Source organism: Arachis hypogaea, chromosome 19, assembly GCF_003086295.3.
Source record: "Arachis hypogaea cultivar Tifrunner chromosome 19, arahy.Tifrunner.gnm2.J5K5, whole genome shotgun sequence".
Classification (NCBI taxonomy): domain Eukaryota; kingdom Viridiplantae; phylum Streptophyta; class Magnoliopsida; order Fabales; family Fabaceae; genus Arachis; species Arachis hypogaea.
Genome location: NC_092054.1, coordinates 139,939,512 through 139,963,049, shown reverse-complemented (window position 1 = coordinate 139,963,049; position 23,538 = coordinate 139,939,512). Strand labels below are relative to the sequence as shown.

The window sequence follows — 23,538 nt, the reverse complement described above, 5'->3', positions numbered from 1 at the left end:
AATTTTTAAATTGAAAATTTGATTTGACTCATAAGAAACAACTAGATTTTTAAAAATTTTTGAAAAAGTCAACTCAAATTTTTGAATTTTATGAGAAGAAAAAGGGAAAGATATTTTTTTGATTTTTGAATTTTAATGATGAGAGAGAAAACATCAAAAAGACTCAATGCATGAAAATTTTGGATCAAAACACATAATGCATGCAAGAACACTATGAATGTCAAGATGAACACCAAGAACACTTTGAATGTCAAGATGAATACCAAGAACTTATTTTTGTTTTTTTAAATTTTTTAGAAAAGAAAAACATGCAAGACACCAAACTTAAAAATTTTTAATATTGAGACACTAACAAATTGAAAATGCATATGGAAAACAAGAAAAGACACAAAACAAGAAATTTTAAAGATCAAACAAGAAGACTTACCAAGAACAACTTGAAGATCATGAAGAATGCAATGCATGAATTTTCGAAAAATGCAAGAAAGAGATAAACATGCAATTGACACCAAACTTACAATTTGATACAAGACTCAAACAAGAAACACTAAATTAATTTTGGTTTTATGATTTTATTAAAATATATTTTTTTTTGGATTTTTCGAAAATTATTTTGAAAAAGAAAAATAAGGATTTCAAAATTTTTAATAAGAATTCCAGGAATCATGCAATGTTAGTCTAAAGCTCCAGTCCAGGAATTAGACATGGCTTACTAGCCAACCAAGCTTTCAGTGAAAGCTCCGGTCCAAAACACTAGACATGGCCAATGGCCAGCCAAGCTTCAGCAGAACATTACATTCAATAGCTAATTTGCTAAGAAAGACAAAGAAGCTCTTCTCTTGAGAATAAGTGAAACCTCGGTCCAAAAGATTAGACATGGCTTAACAGCCAGCCAGGATTCAACATATCTCTTGAAACTCTAGAATTCATTCTTAAAAATTCTGAAGAACATAGAATAATTTATTTTTTTAAAATTTTTTTGAAAATTTTTCGAAAATAAAAGGAATAAAAACAAAAACTTAAAATTAAAATAAAATTACCTAATCTGAGCAACAAGATGAACCGTCAGTTGTCCAAACTCGAACAATCCCCGGCAACGGCGCCAAAAACTTGGTGCACGAAATTGTGATCCTTAACAACGGCGCCAAAAACTTGGTGCTCAGAACGTAATTCACACACTTTGTTACAACTTCGCACAACTAACCAGCAAGTGCACTGGGTCGTCCAAGTAATAAACCTTACGTGAGTAAGGGTCGATCCCACGGAGATTGTCGGCTTGAAGCAAGCTATGGTCACCTTGTAAATCTCAGTCAGGCGGATTCAATTGATTATGGAGATTTAATAATTAAAAGATAAATAAAACGTAAAATAAAGATAGAGATACTTATGTAATTCATTGGTGAGAATTTCAGATAAGCGTATAGAGTTGCTTAGTTCCTCCTGAATCTCTGCTTTCCTACTGCTTTCATCCAATCCTTCATACTCCTTTCCATGGCAAGCTGTATGTTGGGCATCACCGTTGTCAATGGCTACATCCCGTCCTCTCTGTGAAAATGGTCCAATGCACTGTCACTGCATGGCTAATCATCTGTCGGTTCCCGATCATACTGGAATAGGATTTACTATCCTTTTGCGTCTGTCACTATGCCCAGCACTCGCGAGTTTGAAGCTCGTCATAGCCATTCCTTCCCAGATCCTACTCGGAATACCACAGATAAGGTTTAGACTTTCCAGATCTCAGGAATGGCCATCCATGGGTTCTAACTTATACCACGAAGATTCTAATATCTCAGACTCGGTCCCCTGTATTAGATATCTAAGAGATACTCATTCTGTCTCGTCTTCATGTAGAACGGAAGTGGTTGTCAGGCACGCGTTCATAGGTGAGAATGGTGATGAGCGTCACATAATAATCATATTAATCATGTTCTTAGGTACGAATGAATATCTTAGAATAGGAATAAGCTTGAATTGAATAGAAAAATAGTAGTACTTTGCATTAATACTCAAGGAACACCAGAGCTCCACACCTTAATCTATGGTATGTAGAAACTCTACCGTTGAAAATACATAATAACAAAGTCTAGGCATGGCCGAATGGCCATCCCCCAAAACGTGATCAAAGGATCAAAAGACAATCCAAAGATGTAAATACAATAGTAAAAAGTTCTATTTATACTAAACTAGTTACTAGGGTTTACAGAAATAAGTAAATGATGCAGAAATCCACTTCCGGGCCCACTTGGTGTGTACTTGGGCTGAGCATTGAGCTTTCATGTGTAAAAACTCTTTTTGGAGTTAAACGTCAGTTTGTAACGTGTTTCTGGCATTTAACTCTGCTTTGCAACCTGTTTCTGGCGTTTGACTCCAGAATAGGGCAGAGAGCTGGCGTTGAACGCCAATTTGCGTCATCTAAACTCGAGAAAAGTATAGATTATTATATATTTCTGAAAATCCCTGGATGTCTACTTTTCAACGCAATTGAGAGTGCACCATTTGGAGTTTTGTAGCTCCAGAAAATCCATTTCGAGTGCAGGGAGGTCAGAATCCAACAACATCTGCAGTCCTTCTTCAGCCTCTGAATCTGATTTTTGCTCAAGTCCCTCAATTTCAACCAGAAAGTACCTGAAATCACAGAAAAACACAGAAACTCATAGTAAAGTCCAGAAATGTGATTTTTATTTAAAAACTAATAAAAATATACTAAAAACTAACTAAATCATACTAAAAACTATGTAAAAACAATGCCAAAAAGCGTATAAATTATCCGCTCATCATTCACCCACCATTTCTGTCACCATTGACGGGTCTGCTCAGTGCCACCTTCGCTTGCCACCTAAGCAGCCCGAGTTGCTCGCCCACCCGCTAGGATGCCATCGTCTTCAACACCACAACACAACCCCGCTGCTGCTACTTCTCACGGAGGTCGACGCCGCCGAAGCACTGTTGATGCTGGTTCTCACGGAGGTTGACGTCACCGCGGGAGTCTTTTTCGTCTGAAGGGATCGATGACACACCGCCTCCTCCAGCTGCAGCAGCAACCGCTGCTGTGTCCACACCGCCCCGCCGCATCTCGCCGCCAACCATCGCAATCATCCCGGTGTCTCCAATTGGTTAGTATATTAGGATTTTAAGTAACAGTAGATGTTTTGACTTTATTTCGGGTTCAAATTCTTGGTATTCATGGTTCTTATGTGATGCTCTTTTGATTTTTTTTGGATTAATGGATTTTTTGTTGATTTTAATTATTGGATGTTTCTTTTAGGGTAGTTTGATATAATTTCCCTGTAACCTTTTTCTGAATTGCAGTTCATTGAGCTCCTTTAGTCCATGCTTGTCTTAATAGGAATATAATGGTGTATATTGATTTTAAGGCTGAATTTTGATTTTGGACTTTCATGCCATGTAATTTCATTTAATTTCTATTTACCACTATGTATTTGTTACTTGGTTATATGTATATTTGGTGTAACTTTTCTATTTTTAGCTATATGCTATGATGAGTTTATTGGCTTTTTATTGGTTATATGCTACAATAGAAACACCATAGAATTGAATTTACCAAAAATCCATCATTGCTAAACACAAATTCATTATGATGAGATGTTGAATTAGTCATGAATGGCTAGTCTTTGTTTATAACTATGGTAAATTTCTTCTAGTGTTGATTTAGGAGCAAAGTAGAAACTTGTAAATGGTTAATCACATGGGGCTTGACATGAATTCCTAAGAGAAGGCTTGTTCTAATTTTCTAGGAGATGCATAAATGGAGAAGAAATAAAAGATTGTGTAGTATATAGAGAAAGACTTGATAGGACCTTTGCTTCACCTGATCTTACAAATGATGAGATGCTCAAAAAACTTGTCAAAAGCCAACTTGTATGTTCTTCGGAACAAGAAGTAGAATGTCATAACGTTCCCTTGTGTCCTTTGAATTCATTTAGGCAGAAATGGTACTAGCTTGGTGGAGCCATTATTTTTAGTTAAATTATTCTTTTATACTTTCTTAAGATGCTTTGTTTGATCAATTATCATACAAGGAGAAGTTGTTAGAAATGAAGACAATAGAGGTATCTAATTTTCTTGATATGTTAAGGAGTGTTTCTTCATATGATATCTGTTTGCTTTTGTTAAACACTTGTTTTATTTTAACCAGTTAATATTTGGATGTTCTTTAATAGATGTGTCTTCTTTTTAAAATTTGTTTGGATGCGTCTTTAATGAATGTGTTTTCTGTTGGAAGTATCTTTAATGGATGTGTCTTCTGTTTAACACTTATTTGAATGTGTTTTTAATGTATGTGTCCTCTGTTTAGAACTTCAATGTTGCTTTTTGAAACTTGTGGACTTTCTTTTGGTTAAGACCCAAATTTTTCTTCTTTGTTGGACTTACTAGTGCGTGTCTCTATTGAGACTCTAGTGAAATCTTTTTAGTGTGGATGTGTCTTCTCTATTAAGACATTGATGTGTTATTTTGCATTTGTTAAACACTTGTTTTGTTTTAACTGAATAATGCTTGGATGTGTCTTTAATGCTTAGAAGTGTCTTTAATTATAAGAGAGAAAAATTGCGGCTGCTCGCACTAAGTATGAGAAGTTGGAAGAGGAGATAAAGAAAGCTACGACTAATTTGGTCTCTCAAGCATGTCAGATAGAGGAACTAAAACTCCAGGGCGCGTGATCAAGAGATTGCTAGCAAGACATCACAAGCAAATTCTTATATTTCCATACAATCATTGATGAAGGAAAACTAAAATGTCACACACCCATACCCTAAACAAGTAAACTAATCCACCAAAATAAAAGTAACACAAATTAAAAAATAGAACAACTAGAACAAGTCCGATTCGACCACTCGGTACTCAACACTCCGGCGAATACTGTAGTTCTTCACACCCTGCATTACTGCATCTCTACTTTTGAATCTGTGGCCGACACGAAACTCGACCCCACCATCTAGGTTGTAATCGTCTTTTCCGGTGTTCGAAAAAGGAGATTTCTCATGCATCGCGTCCAGATCCAATGCATGATAGTGACTAGGTACATCTAATAGCACCGGAATCAGGTGAGGGGAGGCAGAACATAGTGCACCGAGGCCTTGCCTGGCGTTTCCGGTACAAAATCCTCCTCATCATCATCTTCAGAGAAATCACTATGGTTGCTATCCACAACGTACTCTTAGTCGGAGTTTTCATCACCAACTTCCATGTCTTCCACTAGACTAGCAACATGAATCAGTCGTGGTGCGAGAGGTGGGTCATCTGCACAAAAGTCGAGTGGCCGGATCCACTGCCACCAACATCACCAACCTCGGCGGAAAGCTCCTCACTTGTTCTGCCATGATTCTCCCATGGATGTCGAACATGAGCCACACATGCTTGTCTCTCTAGAGTCGAAATAGCCGAAACCAAAAAACTCCGTTACCCAATAGTGCTAGCAACTTATACCCCAATCTTCCGATCTCTTTTCTTCCTAAACCACCAAGGTTGTTCAATATCAAACTCTTCAACTCCGACAACGGATTTACGGGCTGAGTGCGGAACAGCAACAGATTATCATACTCAAATATCATCCCATTGTCACTGTTTACGCCAATTGGAATACACATAGACAACCACATATCCACTACTACTGGACATTTTTCCCTACTTTTTTGGAAGAAAAAAAGAGGAGAAGAAGATATGAAATGTATCTGAAAAATGTCAAGGGTTGCACATCCTTTTATAGCTATTCGAAGTTTGTCTTACTTTATCTCGTTTACATTGTAAACGACATAAGGAATGCTACGTATATTCGTAATAATTTTTAATTATTTATTTCAGTAAATAAAACATTTTTTAATTTATTTAAATTAAATAAAATTTTTCTATTTAAATTACATAATTTTATTATTTTTAAAACTTGGAAAAATAGAACATCTTCAGAATAATGTATAGTAATTAGCATTTTATCTAATTTTACTTTTGTTATTCTCGTAGATATTTAATAATGTAGGGGTGTGTTTGGCAAACACGTTACAAGAGAAGAAGCACGTTTACCCTTCTTGAAAGTTTCAATTTTTTGTTTGGCAAACTTTTGATCCATGAACGCAGAAGTGATTTTACTCTCAAAACCACGTTTACAAGAAGCTACAATTTTGCATGAACTCCATCAAGAAGTGATTTTTCTGCGTTTCACCAACGGACTTTTAGCCATCAATACTCCATCTTTATTTATCTTTTACCAACTTTATCCTTTATGCATGTTATTATATTATTTATGGAATTCTTATTATTTTTGTTTACATGAACTCTTTTTTTCTATTATTTATTATTTTTTTTATTAATTATTTACTCGATATTATACCCTTTTATAATTGCAATTTTTTGTATTATTTTTATTATCTTTTTATAATATGATTTATTGATTCTATTAGGTAAAATAAATTAAATAAAAAATTAATTGTAAATAATAATAATAATAAATTATAGCATATTAAAAAAGAGTATTAAGAGTACTAAAAATATACTATATAAAAAAATATCATAAAATTTTTTTGATTTATTTCAATTACTACCAAAATCAATATTTAATTTTTTATTATTCTTAGTACTCTCTAAAATTTATATTTTGTTAGTTTTAATTAAAAATATATTTTGCCAATTTTTATATATTATTTTTATTTTAGTGTATAAATATTAATTTTATTATAAAATTAATTAATAAGATCTATTCAAATATCTAAATTAAAATGATAAGATAATTATTTAAGTTGGTGTCTATTTTAGTAATTTTTTTATCTAAAAGTGATTTCGAGTAGTATAATCCAAACAACATTTATTTTACTATAATCCATTTTGATATAAAGATTGCAAACATAAATCACTTTGACACAAACTTACTTTTCATCAAAATCAAGTTTGCAAAATCAATTTTATACAAACTCTCGTTTGCAAACTGTAATTCAAACACACACCTAGTAGTTAGACCAACCAGTAATTAAGCACAACGAATAGAATTCAAGTGTCAAACATTCATGAAAGAAGATGCTTCATCTGAAGGACATAATATTAACAGGATCGTGGAAGTTGTTGAAAGTTAGAACTACTCAATTCTTATATCATCAGTTAAAACTGAAATAAAATAAAATGATATTACAAGTTACACAATACATTAACTTTTGCTTATTACCACAAGAATGGCATGAAGGGTTGTTTCAATTTCATCGAACATGAACACAGTAAACAAACCCTTAACTGATTGAGAAATCAAAATAATAAGCAGTAGTAGCTCAATTAAAGCAGAGCATAGTGAGGATTTGGTAAAGTTTTCAAGAATTCAATAACAACTCTGGCAGTATTAGATGCTGCAAGAGGCCCAAATATTTGAATGTGATTATCTCCTTTCTGTTCACCTGCTAAATCTGATAGCCCTCTAATCACCAGCACTGGAAAACTATTTGACAAACTAGTCTGCAAAAACCCATGCATTACCATTAGCATTATTAATTAATCAATGTGAGACTTTAACTACTTAAATTTAAAATTTTGAAACGGTAATCATTTGCATCTAACGACGCCATCTTGTATTAAGTACTTAAGTGGTCAGCTTCTAATCCGCTTAGGTCTCGAGTTTAAATGTATTTTGTATTAACAGTAATTCATTAGCCAATAAAGTTTTAAACAAAGCTCAGTTATCAAATACCGTGGAAGAAGAAAAAAAAAGAAGCTATGTCTTGTAAAGATTATATGTAAATCTTGTTAATTATCAGTTAAATTATATTTCATAATAACTTTTACGGAAATGTTTGGTAACCAAAGAAAATCAGCCAAAAACAGTCATAACTTGCCTTATTTGGCATTCATTAATTGTTGCGACAATTAATTAATACTAAATAAGATAAGTTCTACCTGTTTTTTTTGTCTATCTAACATTACCTTCTAATTTATAATAAATATTTACACATGTGTAAGCTTTGGCTTAAATTTTTGTGGATGAGTTGAATATGTACACACAAATGACAAAACCATAAAGGTTATTTATGATACTCCAATAATTAAAGCACCCAATATATTATGTGAAATTTTGATGTACGAAAGTAAATTCAAAATTACTACTAGAAAATGAGGGAAATTATATACCATGACTATTGCTGAGCTCTCCATATCTAGAGAGGAAACATGAAATGTTTGGAAGAGGAAGTCCCTGTAAGCTGCATTGTCAATAAAAGTGTTGGCTGTTGCACCCCTAAGACCAATCACTAACTTGGGTTGCTCTGAAAGGCAGAAGCTGGAATTCACACACCGTTCTAGTCTTATGCCCTAAAATTCAAATGAGAGTAATCAAAGTAATTAATTAGCAAGAGAAAAATAAATTTAAACTGTATATACTGATAGTCTAAAAAAAATATATATACATGTGTATCTAATTAGACAAATATGGATTTAGCCAATAATTATTCTAGAGGCCCTCGTCAAAATGTTAAATACAGAAATATTGTATTAAAAAAATTAAAATTTTAAAGTATTTATTGTACAAAAAAAATATGTAAATTAGGAAAAAAATTAAATAAGTAACCTTAACTAATATCTTTAAAATACCTACTAACAAAACCATACGTATATATTACTATATCAAAAATATTATTAATTATTACTATAATAAAAATTAATTTTAGAAACAAATTTTTAATGGTAATAACAAAATGGCCACTATATATCTTATTTAACTTATATTTTTGTGATAATATATTTACTATTATTATTATATGTTATAATGACAATTATATATTTTTGCAACTATTAAAAATATCTTTACCGATAATGACACTAAAACCTTTTACAAAGTATAAAACAGTTAATGTCTAATTGCCGCTAAAACAAAGTAAATGGTCAATTAGAATAATTTAATTGCCAGAATATAATTAGAATTAATTAGATCAATTAACTTTATATAGCATATCTGAATATTTATTAATTAAAAATTATTTAGTCCTATCATTTACAATCTCAAAAACCATACAAATACACTTCCTTAATTGGACTATAGGGGAAAGTTTTGACACATTTTATAAGTGGCATAATTGTAGAAAAAAACATGGATATTATTTGCCTAACCTCCAAATTTGCAGCAAGGTTTAGCCATTGGCGAGTGGTATTGACCCAAATGACACGTTGGGGTGTGTTTGGGTCCCCAGATTCTGAGTAAAATTGTTCAGTGCTATATCCAACATGCCCCAACAAATTTTGCCCTTCTCCTCTTGGCACATTGAAGTTCCCAATATCCAACTTTCCAAAGTCACTAGGATCAACTATCCCATTGGGGTTCTGTTCCTCCACAAATAATCGTAGCAATTATTTATTGGTCAAATGAAGTAATTAAAATGGGGACACAAGCAAAATAATTATGATTTATTTTGAAAAAAAAAAAAAAAAAAAAAAGAGAATTGTACCAGCCAATCCCATAGGCCAGTGTTGGCAAATTGTGTTGGGATAGTGACATCACCAATGGACATAGAGCTATTAGCATTTCCTGCAATGCCAAAATGGACAATTCCACTTATCTCAAACATGTCAACCATATTCTGTGTGGCTGCTGCTGCATTCACCTACAGTAGAATAATCCATAAACGACCACATCATTTTTACATGACCAAGAAAAAGAAAACAAAAATATTGCTACAAAACTCAAAAGTAACCAAATGAAACATTATTATTGTTGAGATTGCTTTAGTCTAGCTTGTGTTCTGTTTGACCTATAGTGGTTGATTATTATGTAGATTTTTATATTTTTCTTTATGAAATTTTCAATTAAATTTATACAGTTTAAAAACTTTTGGTTAACTTTTTGTACATTAAAAAAAAATTCAACTAAATTCTATTAATAGTTGTTAAAAAGTAATATTTTTTATAATATTTCATCCTAAATTCAAATACGTAAATGAATATTCATTTCTTTTTTATAATAACAAAAATTAGTAGAGACTTATTAAAATTTTATTAAAGTTACAGGGAGGTATAAAATAATTAAATACATATAAATTAAACTCTTAACAATTATTAGTCAAAACATATTTCTTCTCACTTATATTTATTTGGCCATTATTACATGTAATACTATTTCAACTATCTAGCGTTGACTGATATATAAATCCAATTTAAGTGGAATACAAATCTTATTTCATAATAAATGATACGTGAGTTATCAATTATCATAGCTAGAATAGTACACATTGATATTACTAAAGAAAAAAAAATAAATTTATCTTATTTAATATTTATTAATTTTAATTATTTTTTATTAGTTTTTTTTTTATCAAGTATTTTTGAGTATTCACGTAAATGTAACAATATAAGCTGGCATAATATTATATTTAATTTTAATATGAGTAAAGTGATATGAACATTTACCAGTCCAACGCCACATCTAACGTAGATAACTTTCTTGTTATGGATTTTTCCTACTCTGAATCTACGTCCAGCAAGATCAACAAATGGGTGTTTTGGATCTGATTGAAAGGCTCCAGTGGCAAAGAAAGCAGTCTCTTCTGGTGCATACACTGTGATTAGACCAACGTATGGCCCATTGCCATTTATTTTCTTGATTTCTTCGAGTGTCTTCCTCTTCTTTCTTGAAAATTCTGAGCCACAAACACTCAAAACCATAATCAACAACACTGCTACTCTCATATTCAAAGATCTTGATGTAGCCATGCTTATTAGCTTCACGAGTTGAGTTCCTCACATATATAATTGTTATCTTCAAAATCAGGCTTTGCATTGGTGTGCGCGTGAACGACACTCGCTATAATTATTGTGTTAACATAAAGTAATACGGATTTGTTTACTACCATGTGTTTCTCGTGAGCTGATTTTCTTTCATTTGATTTGTTTTTGTTCTACGGCATGTATATGGTCAAGCATAATGATTAAATTTTTGTTGATTACTTAGCGAGATTAGTTTTATATATAATTTTCACTTAAGATTTGAATCAAATTTTAACACTTACTTAAAAATAATGATTGACTATACTCTTCTAACTTTTCTTAATTTGATTTATTATGATGAATGAAATTCATTCTGAGTTGTAGATTTTTTAGTGAAAAGCAAGTTAAAAAAAAGAGAAATGTATCTATTGCATTAGTAAAAAATTCTACTTTTACCGACACAAAAGATATAGTTATATATAGCCAAAAAAAAGAAGAAAGAAAAAAAAATTATACTAGTTACTTTTTCATATTCTATTATACAGTTGTAATTCATTAGTGTACACAATACCTAATAAAACAAAGAGTATTGTGAGTACTAATAGTATTCACACATTAATAGCTTTTCTTAAATTGAGAGGGTACAAATTATACATTCCAAACTTACTACATATCTCTTCAAAAGGACCTGTTGAAAGTGCCTTTGTAAGGACATTAGCAGGTTGTTCTCTTGATGGAATTGGCATGAAATTTAAAGAACCGTCTTGAGCTTTTTCTCTAACTTTGTGACAATAAATCTTAATGTGTTTCGTCCTTTTATGAAACACTGGGTTAGCCGCAATATATCTAGCAGATTGGTTATCACAAAATAATGTCATAGGGGCTGGTAACTTGATTTTAAAGTCATTCAAGATGTACATAAGCTAAATTCCTTCACAAGTTGCAAGAGTCATTGCTCGATATTCTGTCTCCGAAGATGATTGAGCAACTATGTGCTAATTTTTACTTTTTCAGGACACCAAAAATCTTTCAAGAAAGAAGCAATATTCGGACACTAATCTTCGGGTATCTGGACAAGTACCCCAATCAGAATCCGAGAAACCATGGAGGGACAAGTCACAAACAGACTCAAAAAGTAATCCTTTTCCAAAACCTCTTTTTAAGTACTTCAACACATGTAAGGCTGCTTTGAAGTGCTCATCTGTAGAACAATCTAGAAATTGACTTAACTTGCTAACAGCAAAGCTTATTTCAGGCCTGGTATTAGTGAGATATATCAACCTTCCAATGAGTCTTCTATATGGCTTAGCATCATTCAATAATGTTCTTGATGACTTTGAGAAATGAATTGAATAATTCATAGGTGTGTTGGGTGATTTTGAATCTAATAATCCATACTCTTTTAGGAGATCAAGAGTATACTTCTTTTGATACAAAGCTATTTTCCTTTTGCTCCTTGCAACTTTCATGCCCAAGAAAAATTTTAGTTCGCCTAAATCTTTGATTTTGAACAAAGTGTTGAATTTCATCTTCACACATTGGATCTCTTCTATGTCATCCCCCGCTAAAACCAAATCATCGACATAAACAAGAATAGAAGTGAAACCTGTTGGAGAAGATTTGGTGAAAAGAGAATGATCTGCCTTTGATTGTGAGTAACCTGAAGCAATCAAGACAGAGCATAATTTAGAGTTCCACTGGCGACTTGGTTGCTTAAGGTCATATAAGGATCGTTCCAACTTGCAAACCATTTCTGGCTGTGCATTTAAACCAGGGGGCAACTTCATATAGACTTCTTTAGGTAGATCACCATGAAGAAAGATAGTGGTCATATCTAATTGATGAATAAATCAGTTCTTACTAGCTACAATTGCTAAGAGTACACGAAGGGTAGTCATTTTGATTATAGGACTAAAGGTATCAAAGTAGTCATACCCTTATGTTTGAGTGAAGCCCTTGGCCACAAGCCCTGCTTTGCGTCTCTCTTTAGTCCCATTAGAGTTATACTTGGTTTTAAAAATTCATTTACATCCGATTGCATGCTTCCCTTTCGGTAGAGTAGTAAGTTTTTAGGTCTTGCTTTCCTCTAATGCTTTAAGCTCAGCTTTGATTGCTTTCTGCCAATAATCACTCAGAATAGCCTGCTTATAGTTTTTTGGCTCCGGATTTATAGAAATTGTAATGGAAAGGGCTTTGTGTGATTGTGACAGGGAATTGTAACTCAAGTAATTAGAAAGAGGATACCTTTTTGTGATTGATGATTGGATCATGCTATTAGAGACAGTGGTTTGCATACATTCATAATCATCAAGGTATCTTGACTTGTGTCTTTCTCTAAGAGATCTTCTTAGTGAAGAAAGTGGATTAATATAAGTGGGCTGGGGATTAGATGGATTTTCATCATATGATAGTGTAGTACATGATGCTGGTGCTGTTGGTAAACTCAAAGAAATGGGTAAGGTTGGCTGTGGTTGAACATCAATTGTGTTGGATGGAGTATTTGGCAATGTATGTTGAATGGGATATATATCTAAGGTATGGGAAGATAATGCGCTGCTATCAAAGACATCTATAAAATCATGATTATATAATGTAGGTTTAGTGTCTTGATTAGAATTGAAAACATATTTAAATTGATGAGAAATTTGATTATTCTTATATGGAAAGAAATTTTCATAAAAAATTATATTTCTAGATATGAAAAATTATTTGTTATTTATGTCCATCGAAAGATATTCTTTTGTTCCTGTTTTAAAGCCAAGAAAAATACATTTTCTTCCTCTTTTATCCAATTTCTTTCTATTTGCAACTAAAGTTGAAGCAAATGTAAGACATCCAAAGATTTTAAAGTGTTGAATGTTTGGCATTTTACTAAAAAGAATTTGATAAGGACTTTTATTTTTAATAGATGAACTAGGCACTCTATTGAGAATATGTATAGTATGAGATGTAGTACATCTCCAAAAACTTTTAGGAAGATGAGCCTTAAAAATGAGTGCTCTAGCAATATTCAAAATATCTTGATGTTTTCATTCTACAACTCCATTTTGTTGAGGTGTCTCAACACATGAAGTCTAATTAATTATTCTCTATTTTTCATAAAAAGAATTCATGATGAATTTAGCTCCATTATCAGTTCTGATATTTTTTATTGTTGTTTGAAATTGGGTTTTAATTAGTTGCACAAATTATTGGATTAAAAAAGAAGTTTTATTTTTATTTTTCATAAAAAATAGCCAAGTGAACCTGCCTTTATCTTCTACTATTGTTAAAAAATATTTATGACTAGCAAAAAATGGAGTAGAAATAGGTCTCCAAATATCCATGTGTACTAAATCAAATAAATTGACAGATTTTATTTGACTCAAATGAAAAGATAATCTTCTTTGTTTTGCATAATGACATGGTTCACAAGGTTCATCTTTTAATGGACATACAAAAAAAGATAACTCTTTTTCATATCTTGTAACCTATCAATTAAGACATGTCCTAACCTACAATGCCAAGTTTTATGATTTATAGTGTCTGTGATAGCAGTAACACTAACTGAATTGCTGGTGTTGACTAGTTCTCTATTCTTTGCTTCTAAGTTGATATAAGTTGCATTTGTATTGAAGATATACAAGGCACCTCTTTGTCTAGCATGACCAATCATCTTCAAGAAAAGATTTTTCTGTATCTCACAGAGTGTATTATTAAATAAGAATTGACAAGGTAAAAAATTAGTTGCTTCAAACATATATATGAGATTAAAATTGAAATAGGGCATATATAACACATCTGTAAGGTAAAAATTACAGGTTAAACTTATAGTTTCACTAATTGTTGTTGTGGTCTCAGTTTCATTTGGACATTTGATTAACACAGGATCTATTGTGTGATGAGAGTAAAAAGTATCAAGAGAAAAAGTAACATGTGCAGTGGCACCAGTGTCAATTATCCAGTCATGTGTGTGCAAAGGAATGTGAAAATTGATAAAATATGATGTATACCTGCTGAAGGAGCTATCACTGTGTTTATGGCTTGTGTTTGAAGAGAACTATGAGCAGGATCACCTTTATGTTGTCGGAATAGAGAAATCAATGCTTGTTTTTTATCTTCGAAAAACAAGTTGTCTAGACTTTTACTATTCTCTTCTTGAGTTGAACGCACATCAGGTATGTTGCCATCTCTACATATTTTTTAGCAACAATCATATTATTCACATTTGCTACTCCAAATTCTTTTACAAATGAGGAGGAAATCCATGCTTATGGTAGCAGGTCTCTTTGGTGTGTCCAGCCATCCCACAATGAGAACAATTTCTCATCATTCCTCTTCCACTACTAACTCTGCCTTGGCCTCGGCCACGTTCGCCTCTGCCACCTCGATTTGTGATACCATAATTTGCATTCAAGGTCATACCAAATTTTCTGTTGTTTTCATTGCCAGTTCTTCCAATATTGACAGCATTAACTAGCATCTTTTCTTCACTTTGATCTGAGTTGGTTAATTGTCTTTCTTGTTGCAAAAGTAAAGAATAGATGGAATTCACACTAGGAAGTGGCAGCATCAACATAATTTGTGATTTAACTACTGTGTACTGCTGATTTAACAGCATGTTCTTGGTCTCTATATTCTCTGATGATCTTCAATCCATATGAGCATGATGCTCCACAGACACATGATGGAATTGGTTTGAACTCATCAAGTTTTTTCCAAATTCTCTTAAGTTTAGTGAAATATGCAGTGATGGATAGATCTCCCTACTTCATAGAATTTGTGCTTGAGATCGTTCCAGAGTTCCGAGGCCACGTTACACTAAAGAACACTCTGAAGAATCTCTGTGCTTATGGAAGAATGAAACCACGATAGTACAAAGGTGTTGCATCTATCCCACGCTTCATAGGTTGAGTCAGTTTTTTCAGGTTTCAGAATGCTTCCATCAATGAATCCCAACTTGTTCTTCAATTTGATGGATAGCCAAACCGATCTCGCCCATGAGTGATAATTTCGAGTTGTAAGAGGAGTTTGAGTTAGTGATAAACCTGGGCTTTCATTTGGATAAAGATAGAAGGGACTTATCTGGTCTTGAATCGGGTTCAATATTGATCTCTCTACTTGCATTTGAAGGCTGGCAAGTTGATTCATCAATTGTGTGAGATTTTATAAATCACTCATTGAAAATGTTTGCAGTTGCGAATTTTCTGGATTATCCACTCCAGCTTCTCAATCTGCCATGGATGTTGCAGAAAGAAGGGGCAAAGTTCACAATTCTTGCTTAACAATATTTGCAGCTCTTCTACGCTCACCGCACCATGATAAAATCCGTTCTGAGCTGCATATTTCTTAGTGAAAAGCAAGCTAAAGAAGAGAGAAATATGTCTATTGCATTAGTAGAAAATCACACCTTTACAAATACAAAAGGTATAAGTATATATAGCCAAAAAGAAAGAAGAAAGAAAAAAATTTATACAAGCTACCTACTCTTCATATTCTATTATACATAGTGGCGGAATTTGAAATAAAATTTTGGAGGGGCCAGATAGAAGATAATTGTTAAGATGTTTTTGATATGGACCCCATTTAAGATAAGCTCGCCTAACCTCATCTCTCTAATTTGGGTGATATTGCCAAATTTAAAGTCGTTTTTCAGTGTCTCGTTCTAAAGAATTAAGGTCAAACTCATCAGATCTTTGAACTTTTGAAGATTGTATCTCACTTTCTTCGTGATTCATTAAAGTAGAAAAACTATCTACAGGTGTTGATATTGTAAAGGGTAATGCTAGGTAACCAATAATTTTTTAAACAATATGAACAACCACCAATCAAATTAAAATACACTACACCTCCAAATTAACCACCTAAATCTTAATATTAGAATAATCATCCGCACACCTAGTGAAATTAACATCCGATCTATCCATTGTTCACATTGTTTAGTATTTTCATTGTCTACCTATACTTTTCTATTGTAAAAATTATATGTTCTCCTTCTTGAATATTAGTCTTCCTCTTAAAAATACATCAATTCTTTAATTTTTCATGATTATTTTATATAAAAATTTGAATATACATCCTGTAAAATATGTAAAAAAGAAATTAGAAGGATAAATATTAAAATTGATAATATTTATTGAATTTTTTATCAATTTATACAAATACAATAATATCAATACTTATTGAATATTCTAATATTTTTTATCATATAAAAAATTAAATTAAATAAACAGTAAAATATAAAATAATATTAAATTACATAAATAAAAAATGCCTAATTTTTTATATTTGAATTCAAAGGTAGAGGGAGTGTTGCTTATTGAATAAAGAACTGCGAAATACAAATACACTCAATTCAGTCCAAATCCAACAAGGTTTGAATGTTTAAAACTAAAAAGCTATTGTACAATAAAAGCAAGAGATGAAGATTGAACTTTAATATTTTATGTCATAGTAAATTAAAGTATTTGAGCCAACTGAACTATTTTTTATTTTCTAAAAAAGTACTACTAAATTTTTTTAACAAAAGTTTGGGGGCCATGGCTCCGCTTGTTTTAACTAAGCCCCGCCCCTGATTATACAACTGTAATCCATTAGTCTCACATATTACCCAATAAAATAGAGAGTACTTAAAGTGCTAATAGTATTCACACATTAATAGTGATTATTCTAAATCTGTTTGGTATGTGACACAAGATATGGAAGATAAAAATACGGAGAAAGTAAAGACATGGATAGAATATTTTACATTTGATTATCGTAGATATAATTTAAAAAGAGAGATGTTTAGGTCTTTAGGACCGTCAAAATTTATTAATTTTTGTCGTTATTTCTAGTTATAAACTCAATTTTTTAATTTAGTAATTTAATAATATATCTTTAACTTATATTTTTAAATATTAATAGCTAACTAATGATAAAAAATAATAAATTTTAATAATTCTCTAACCTTCTTTATTTAAAAAATATCTTAATCTCACGTTTGATTAGAATAAAAAATTATAAACGCATGTATAACTAATACTACCATTTTTATTATTAAATAAAAATTATTTTAATTTACACTTTCTTTTCACTTGAAAAATTGTCTTTTTAATTTAATTATTTTTATTTTAAATGTTTCATTATTCAAATGTAAGAGAAAAAGGGAGACACAAGAAAAGAGTAGAAGAGAGGAAAATTGGCGGTAGAGTTAAAGTAATAAAAAAAATAAAAGATAAACCACTACTAGAAAATTAGTTATTACAGACGGATATTTCCGACGGATTTTATCCTACAGAAATACAGAGGGAATTTCAAAGGAATTTTTTGTCGGAAAATAAAAAAAATGAATTAGCATAAATTACAGACGGAAAAGAGAATCCATCGATAATTCCGTCAGAAAAATTAATTTTTTTCCGTGAAAAATGGTTACAAACGGAAAATCCGTCTATAATTAAATAAACAAAACGTTGCGTTTTATTAAATTATTACAGACGGAAAATTCGTCTGTAATTTAAATTTTCCGTCGGAAATATCGAGGTAACCCTAATTTTATCACCACCAATTCACACTCCATTCACACTCATCCCTCGAACATTTTCAGCAGCCCTCATCCCTTGAACTCTTCTCCTCCGGTAGAAGGTGGTGTCGCCGCCGGCGGGGACAGACCGTGGCTGCCCTCGTCATCTGGGGAAGCTCTACTCGGCCCTCTTCGCATCGTTCCTCCTCGTCTCGCCGTCACACGAAGTTCTGAGTTGAGCTCATGGCGTTGCCGTCGCGAAGGGTTCCTCCCCTCCTCGCCATCCATTGTTTCTGATTCTCTGCTCCTCGCCGGTTTGTGATTTTGTGATTTAATCTCTGCTCCTCGCCCTCGTTGTTTCTGATTTTGTGATTTCATTTCTGATTTTGTGATTTAATCTCTGCTTCCTTTAATTCTCAAAGGTGCTTGATCTGCGGTTTTGCCTCTTATTTCCATTTCTCTCTCTCTCTCTCTCTCTCTCTCTCTCTCTCTCTCTCTCTCTCGTTTTCTTAGTAGCCAAACAACTTGTTCTTGTTCTTGTTCAGGTAGTAGTTGCTGCGTGTATTGGCTTTGATGTTTGTGCAAAGGAGTTGAAGATTGATCAGCCTTGAAGTTTGGTAAATGTGGTGATTCATATCTTCAAAATTTGCTTCAGGTGCCACTCTTCACAGTTTTTCAATTTTTCAAACCTAATTTCTCTGTTTATTCTTTTGTTAATTGTTATAATTACTGTTTTTTATTTTTTATTCATATTAATTTCTTGTATTGTTTGCTTGATGGAGTATATTTTCTTCTACGATGATACGCTTTTTTTCTTTTTTTCAACTTTTTTATTTTCCGATTTGATTTGATTTATTTTGGGGTTGATGGATGATGCTGCTAATCACTTAACTTTGCTTGATTCATGCATCCAGCCATATCTAGTGAGGGAAAGGTTTTGATGTTGTCATGATAGGTTTTAGTGAATTACATCATAGTTTGATTTTATTAGTAGCTACTTGGGTTTGTGATCATCCAAGATTATCCCTCTCCAGGTGAAAGAATAACTTCCTCACAAATGAGATTAGGAGAAGACTCTTCCATTAAAATGACAGCTTTTTTCCAAATTGATATATTAAAATGACAAATTTCAGCATGAAAGTTAAATGCACCAGAGAATTGGCCAATTAATTTTAGATGCAAAGTGACCTAATCTCCTAACCTCATTTTATTGTGTTTTTTAGTAAAGTGTAGATCTAAAACACTTTGATATCAGAAAATACGTATTCAAATTTAAAGCCTGATAGTTTATTTCTAACACAGGTTGGAGAAGGTGGCACCCAACTTTCTGGAGGACAGAAGCAGAGAATTGCTATAGCTGATTGGGAGTAGCAAAGGTGGTTGAGAACGACATGTTTGTTTTGATGAACAAAGAACGAACATGTATGCTCTCTATGCTCCCATCCTTTTCATTCTCTCCTTCCCCTTTGTTTAATTTTGATTATTGCTTGTTCCCTACTGCAATTAAAAGGAAGCTAAGCTAAGCTAAGCTAAAATACTGTAAGTAATGCTTTATAATCTCTTTTTGACACTTTTTTTGTTGGCATTATGCTTTATTTATTTATATTTTTTTGCTGTTGTAAAGATTAATTTTTTATTCAGAAATTGAATACTGTTGTCTGTACTTCACTTATGGATACTGCTTTGGTGTGGAGTTGACTATTGATAACATCATAGCTGAATACTTCTGTGACAGATTCAATCTCAAGCTGCACACTGCTGGGATCATTGCTGCCAGTTTCGGATTGGCGAATCTTTTCTCCAGGCCCGGTGGAGGGTTCATATCTGATGCAGTTTCAAAGAGGTTTGGAATGAGGGGTAGGCTCTGGGCCTTGTGGCTTTGCCAAACATTCGCTGGTGTCCTCACCTATGCCAGTTGCTTCCTTACAGATAGTCAGAGTTCAACAGCAACCACCTTAAGATGCTGTTTTGCTCTTCATAGGTACATAGTGTTTTGCTCTTAATACGCCAGTTGCTCTTTATAGATTTGGGTTCCATGTTTCTTATTTATTTGTTTCTTTATTTACTTATTTGAAGTTTGAAATTGGATTGCAAGACAAAGAGAATGTTTGAGGAAAAGGAGTGTTACAGGTTATAGGCAGGAGAGACAGAGCCAAGCCTCTGCCATTCAAGATGGATTCTAGCGGCCCATGGGTCTTTGCCGGAGCTAATGAAGGGAACCCAAGAGTCAGATCCAAGTTTATTGCACCATGTTATTATATGAACAAGTAAGGTACTTACTCTCCTTCTTGCTTTTAAATTCAATTTTGACTATATAAAGGATTATTAACTGCTTCAAAGTAAGAGACTTAATATAATTTCATGACTAAGCTAGGTTTCTAAAATGGAAGTAAGAAATTATTACGTCTCTGCTGTGTTATATATTTTTCTGAATCTTCCCGAAAATAAAAGCAAACTAACCCATTGATCAAATTTAAATATTTTTCAAGGTTCAAGCACGCAATGTATGTTTATTCATTTATTTTTATTATCTCTCATCAACAATAATAAGAAAGCAATATTTGAATTTGAAATCAATATCTACAATTTCATGCGGCCAGTAATTCATTTATTCATGATACTATATTACTATATTCCTAGCTAGTATAGGTTTAGTGTTCACTTGATTGCAGGGCTTGTTAAGTTATTAATTAATCATACTTGTTCACTTGATTTCACTCCTTCTCTGTCTGCTGTAAGTTCTAACATAACCTTTTTAATAAATTGAGATCATAATATATATTTTCTAAATTAATTAAGCGAATGAATCTAGTCTTTAACCGTGAACACAAATAGTTAATTAGTTGTTGCTTGTATGATAAATATAGTACTCATGAAGCTACTTAATTTTAAGGATAATTTTAAGTTTTCTTCTCTCTAACATTCTTCTCTCCAAATTTTGTTGCTTTATTCTAATTATTTGAATGTGTTCTTGTTTGACAGTTGACTGAACAAAAATTGACGAGAATGAAGGTATAAGCTTTCTTGTTTGAGGTTACTTGTTTGTTAGAGTTACTTGCTTGTTTGAGGTTACTTGCTAAGATTAAAGCCTCGCTATATGTATTTGTTGCTGCAAATCAATGGCTTATTGAATTCTATTTTTGGCTGCAGTTTTTCTCATCAAATGGTTTTCCTTGCCCAAGTCTCTAATTTACAATGTTCTCTTTGCCTCGTGCTCTCTCCTACCAGGGAGCTAGCTCAACAAGTATGCTTCTTATCTTTTAATGCATAGGTTGTTGTTTCATTGATTTTAGGCTCTTTATCTTTCAAAACCAGTGTCGCACTTTGCCTATTGCTTAGTTCATTGGGATGCAGCATTACTGCATTACATTCAAATCTGTTTTGACAATAATAGATATTTCAATGTGTGTGGTAGCTTTGATTAAGTGTCTGCCTAAATGGAGTTATTCCTACTTAGTCAAAGGACTAAAATGAACATTACCTCCTTGTTATTCACATATAATTTTATATATTTGATGCAGCTTAATATTGATTAGTAATTTAGAATAGAAGCTTCTCTATTCAATTAAGTTACTCAACTTCCCTTGAAATTTGATTATGCAGGGTCCATGCCTAAGCAAAGTGGGCACTACTGTTTCTTTTATTTAGTGATGGCACTACTGTTTCTTTTATCTCTTTTCCGTTCTTACTTTTCGGTGGGTTTGGTATGAATGTGAATATGATCTTTGCTTCTTTTTTTTTTTCTCTCTTGGTTCTTCAGGAATCCGACAATATCAGAGGGTGAAAACCAACGAGAGGTACTCTGCAGTTCTAATCTGATCAAGGCACTCATTTTATGTGAACTGTTTCAAACACTTCTAAAACTCTGCAGATTTGTGTTAGTTCCATTTTTCTTGAAGGTGAGGATATAAATATGAGCATTTCACATGCTGCTGATTCTATTGGTTTGAAAGAGATACCAAGATATGAAGTTAAAATTATTGAGGAGGATGACTGGATGAAAGGAGCTCAGGTCAGTTTGCTTCTTGGTTTCTGTTTAATAGCTAACTGCTAATTGTTTGGTTTCTATTTAATAGCTATTAAATTTACTGCGTTCTTTACCTAGCATTCTTAGCCGGGGAATGATCACTTATTCATATTATGGAAAACTGTCAGTGCGAGAATGCCTTTGGTGTACAGTAGAGTTCATTTTCATTCTTACTTTGTTTCCTTGAACATCTGTGTGGAAAGTTAAATATTATAACCGTCTCTATCATATTCACATATTTTAACTGTCTTTTTTTGGTTAATTGACAGAACATATGACAGATATAAATTTTCAGAGACATTTTGATATGACATGTTCTGTACTTATTGGGCCTTATATAGGGTTTGGGGTTTAATTATTAAGTTAGTATGAAAGAGCATATTATTGATGTAATAGAATCAGTTGAGAAATTAATCAAATGAGAGTTCAGGAAAGCAATTCTAGACCTTCTGCAGTTTCATATTCACCAATAATAGACCTTTTGCAGTTTGGTGCTGCCTTTGCCATTGGAGTCGATATAGATTCACAAGCAATTGCATCAGCATCTGAAAATGCTACTCTGAATAACATCAGACCAGACAAGCTACAACTGCACTTGATTGCAAGCCAAACTTCTTCATCCTGCAGGGATGACTGGCCATCTAGAGTTGTCGAGGGAGAAAATGCTTTCGAGATAGACAGAGTCACTCACAAGGATAAATATGATGTGGTCATTGCAAACATACTTTTAAATCCTCTGTTAAATCTTGCTGATCAAATTATCTTTTCTGCAAAGCCTGGAGCAATTATTGGTCTCTCTGGAATCTTAAGTAAACAGGTAGTTTAAATGTTCAATTAATTCTCATTATCGATTTTCTTTATTCGGAATGCAGCTATCTCTTTGCTGCCAAATGCAGATTCTTGTTGGTGGAACTGCTTCGAATCACATTCTCCTCCTAAATTCATCTCCTTTGTTCCTTATGCAGGTCCAGAACTTATTACAGAAATATTCACTATTCTTAGAAGGCATAGAAGTGTCGAAAATGGATGACTGGGCCTGTGTGAGTGGCAGAAAAAGAAAGAATATATGATATCTGCTGATTTGTTGCTGTAGATGCTTGGTTTAGGGGTTTAACTTTTCTCATCCAATCATTCTTTGCCGTTTTAATGCCACCCAGAATGTTTTACAAGAAGCAGCATGTTGATGATATACTAGGAATTATAGTTGATGATCAATACATTTTGTTTGTGTTTTGAATTATATATATTGACTTGCTTGTTTATAATACTTTTCTTTTAGTTTGATAATACGATGAATTTGTTTATTTTTTGAAATATTATAAATATTCGAATACAAATTAGATAAAAA

The 23,538-nt window shown here is 32.6% G+C and overlaps 2 protein-coding genes across 13 annotated transcripts; one reads left to right on the top strand and one right to left on the bottom strand.

Moving 5' to 3' along the window:
* Positions 1-7,065: 7,065 nt before the first annotated feature.
* Positions 7,066-10,829, bottom strand: LOC112779598 (bark storage protein A). Its single transcript, XM_025823918.3, has 5 exons — positions 10,387-10,829; positions 9,429-9,584; positions 9,094-9,303; positions 8,119-8,298; positions 7,066-7,449 (listed from the first exon to the last, which is right to left on the bottom strand). Exons 1-5 carry the CDS (start codon positions 10,687-10,689, stop codon positions 7,273-7,275), a joined length of 1,026 nt encoding a protein of 341 aa, XP_025679703.1. The 5' UTR covers positions 10,690-10,829; the 3' UTR covers positions 7,066-7,272.
* A 7,356-nt stretch (positions 10,830-18,185) lies between these two features.
* On the top strand, positions 18,186-23,538 carry LOC112775815 (uncharacterized). Of its 12 annotated transcripts, XM_072226656.1 has the most exons (14): positions 18,187-18,477; positions 18,709-18,818; positions 19,466-19,585; positions 19,674-19,702; positions 19,899-20,020; positions 20,093-20,144; positions 20,240-20,430; positions 21,146-21,175; positions 21,314-21,407; positions 21,767-21,784; positions 21,924-21,960; positions 22,046-22,175; positions 22,678-23,007; positions 23,156-23,538. In XM_072226656.1, exons 9-14 carry the CDS (start codon positions 21,359-21,361, stop codon positions 23,258-23,260), a joined length of 669 nt encoding a protein of 222 aa, XP_072082757.1. In that variant the 5' UTR covers positions 18,187-18,477; positions 18,709-18,818; positions 19,466-19,585; positions 19,674-19,702; positions 19,899-20,020; positions 20,093-20,144; positions 20,240-20,430; positions 21,146-21,175; positions 21,314-21,358; the 3' UTR covers positions 23,261-23,538. The 12 variants fall into 12 exon arrangements, with proteins under 12 accessions (XP_072082756.1, XP_025675471.1, XP_072082760.1 ...); XM_025819691.3 differs by lacking the exon at positions 19,674-19,702 and having other exon boundaries at positions 20,294-20,430; XM_025819690.3 differs by lacking the exon at positions 19,674-19,702.

Excerpts from the sequence above, each read along its gene's own strand:
- LOC112779598 (XM_025823918.3), bottom strand. The coding sequence starts at position 10,689 with ATGGCTACATCAAGATCTTTGAATATGAGAGTAGCAGTGTTGTTGATT. Across the intron at positions 9,585-10,386 it reads TTAGATGTGGCGTTGGACTG|GTGAATGCAGCAGCAGCCAC; the intron begins GTAAATGTTCAT and ends ATTCTACTGTAG. Across the intron at positions 7,450-8,118 it reads AGAGCTCAGCAATAGTCATG|ACTAGTTTGTCAAATAGTTT; the intron begins GTATATAATTTC and ends GGGTTTTTGCAG.
- LOC112775815 (XM_072226655.1), top strand. The coding sequence starts at position 21,359 with ATGTTCTCTTTGCCTCGTGCTCTCTCCTACCAGGGAGCTAGCTCAACA. Across the intron at positions 21,961-22,045 it reads AGGGTGAAAACCAACGAGAG|TTCCATTTTTCTTGAAGGTG; the intron begins GTACTCTGCAGT and ends GATTTGTGTTAG. Across the intron at positions 22,176-22,677 it reads ACTGGATGAAAGGAGCTCAG|TTTGGTGCTGCCTTTGCCAT; the intron begins GTCAGTTTGCTT and ends GACCTTTTGCAG.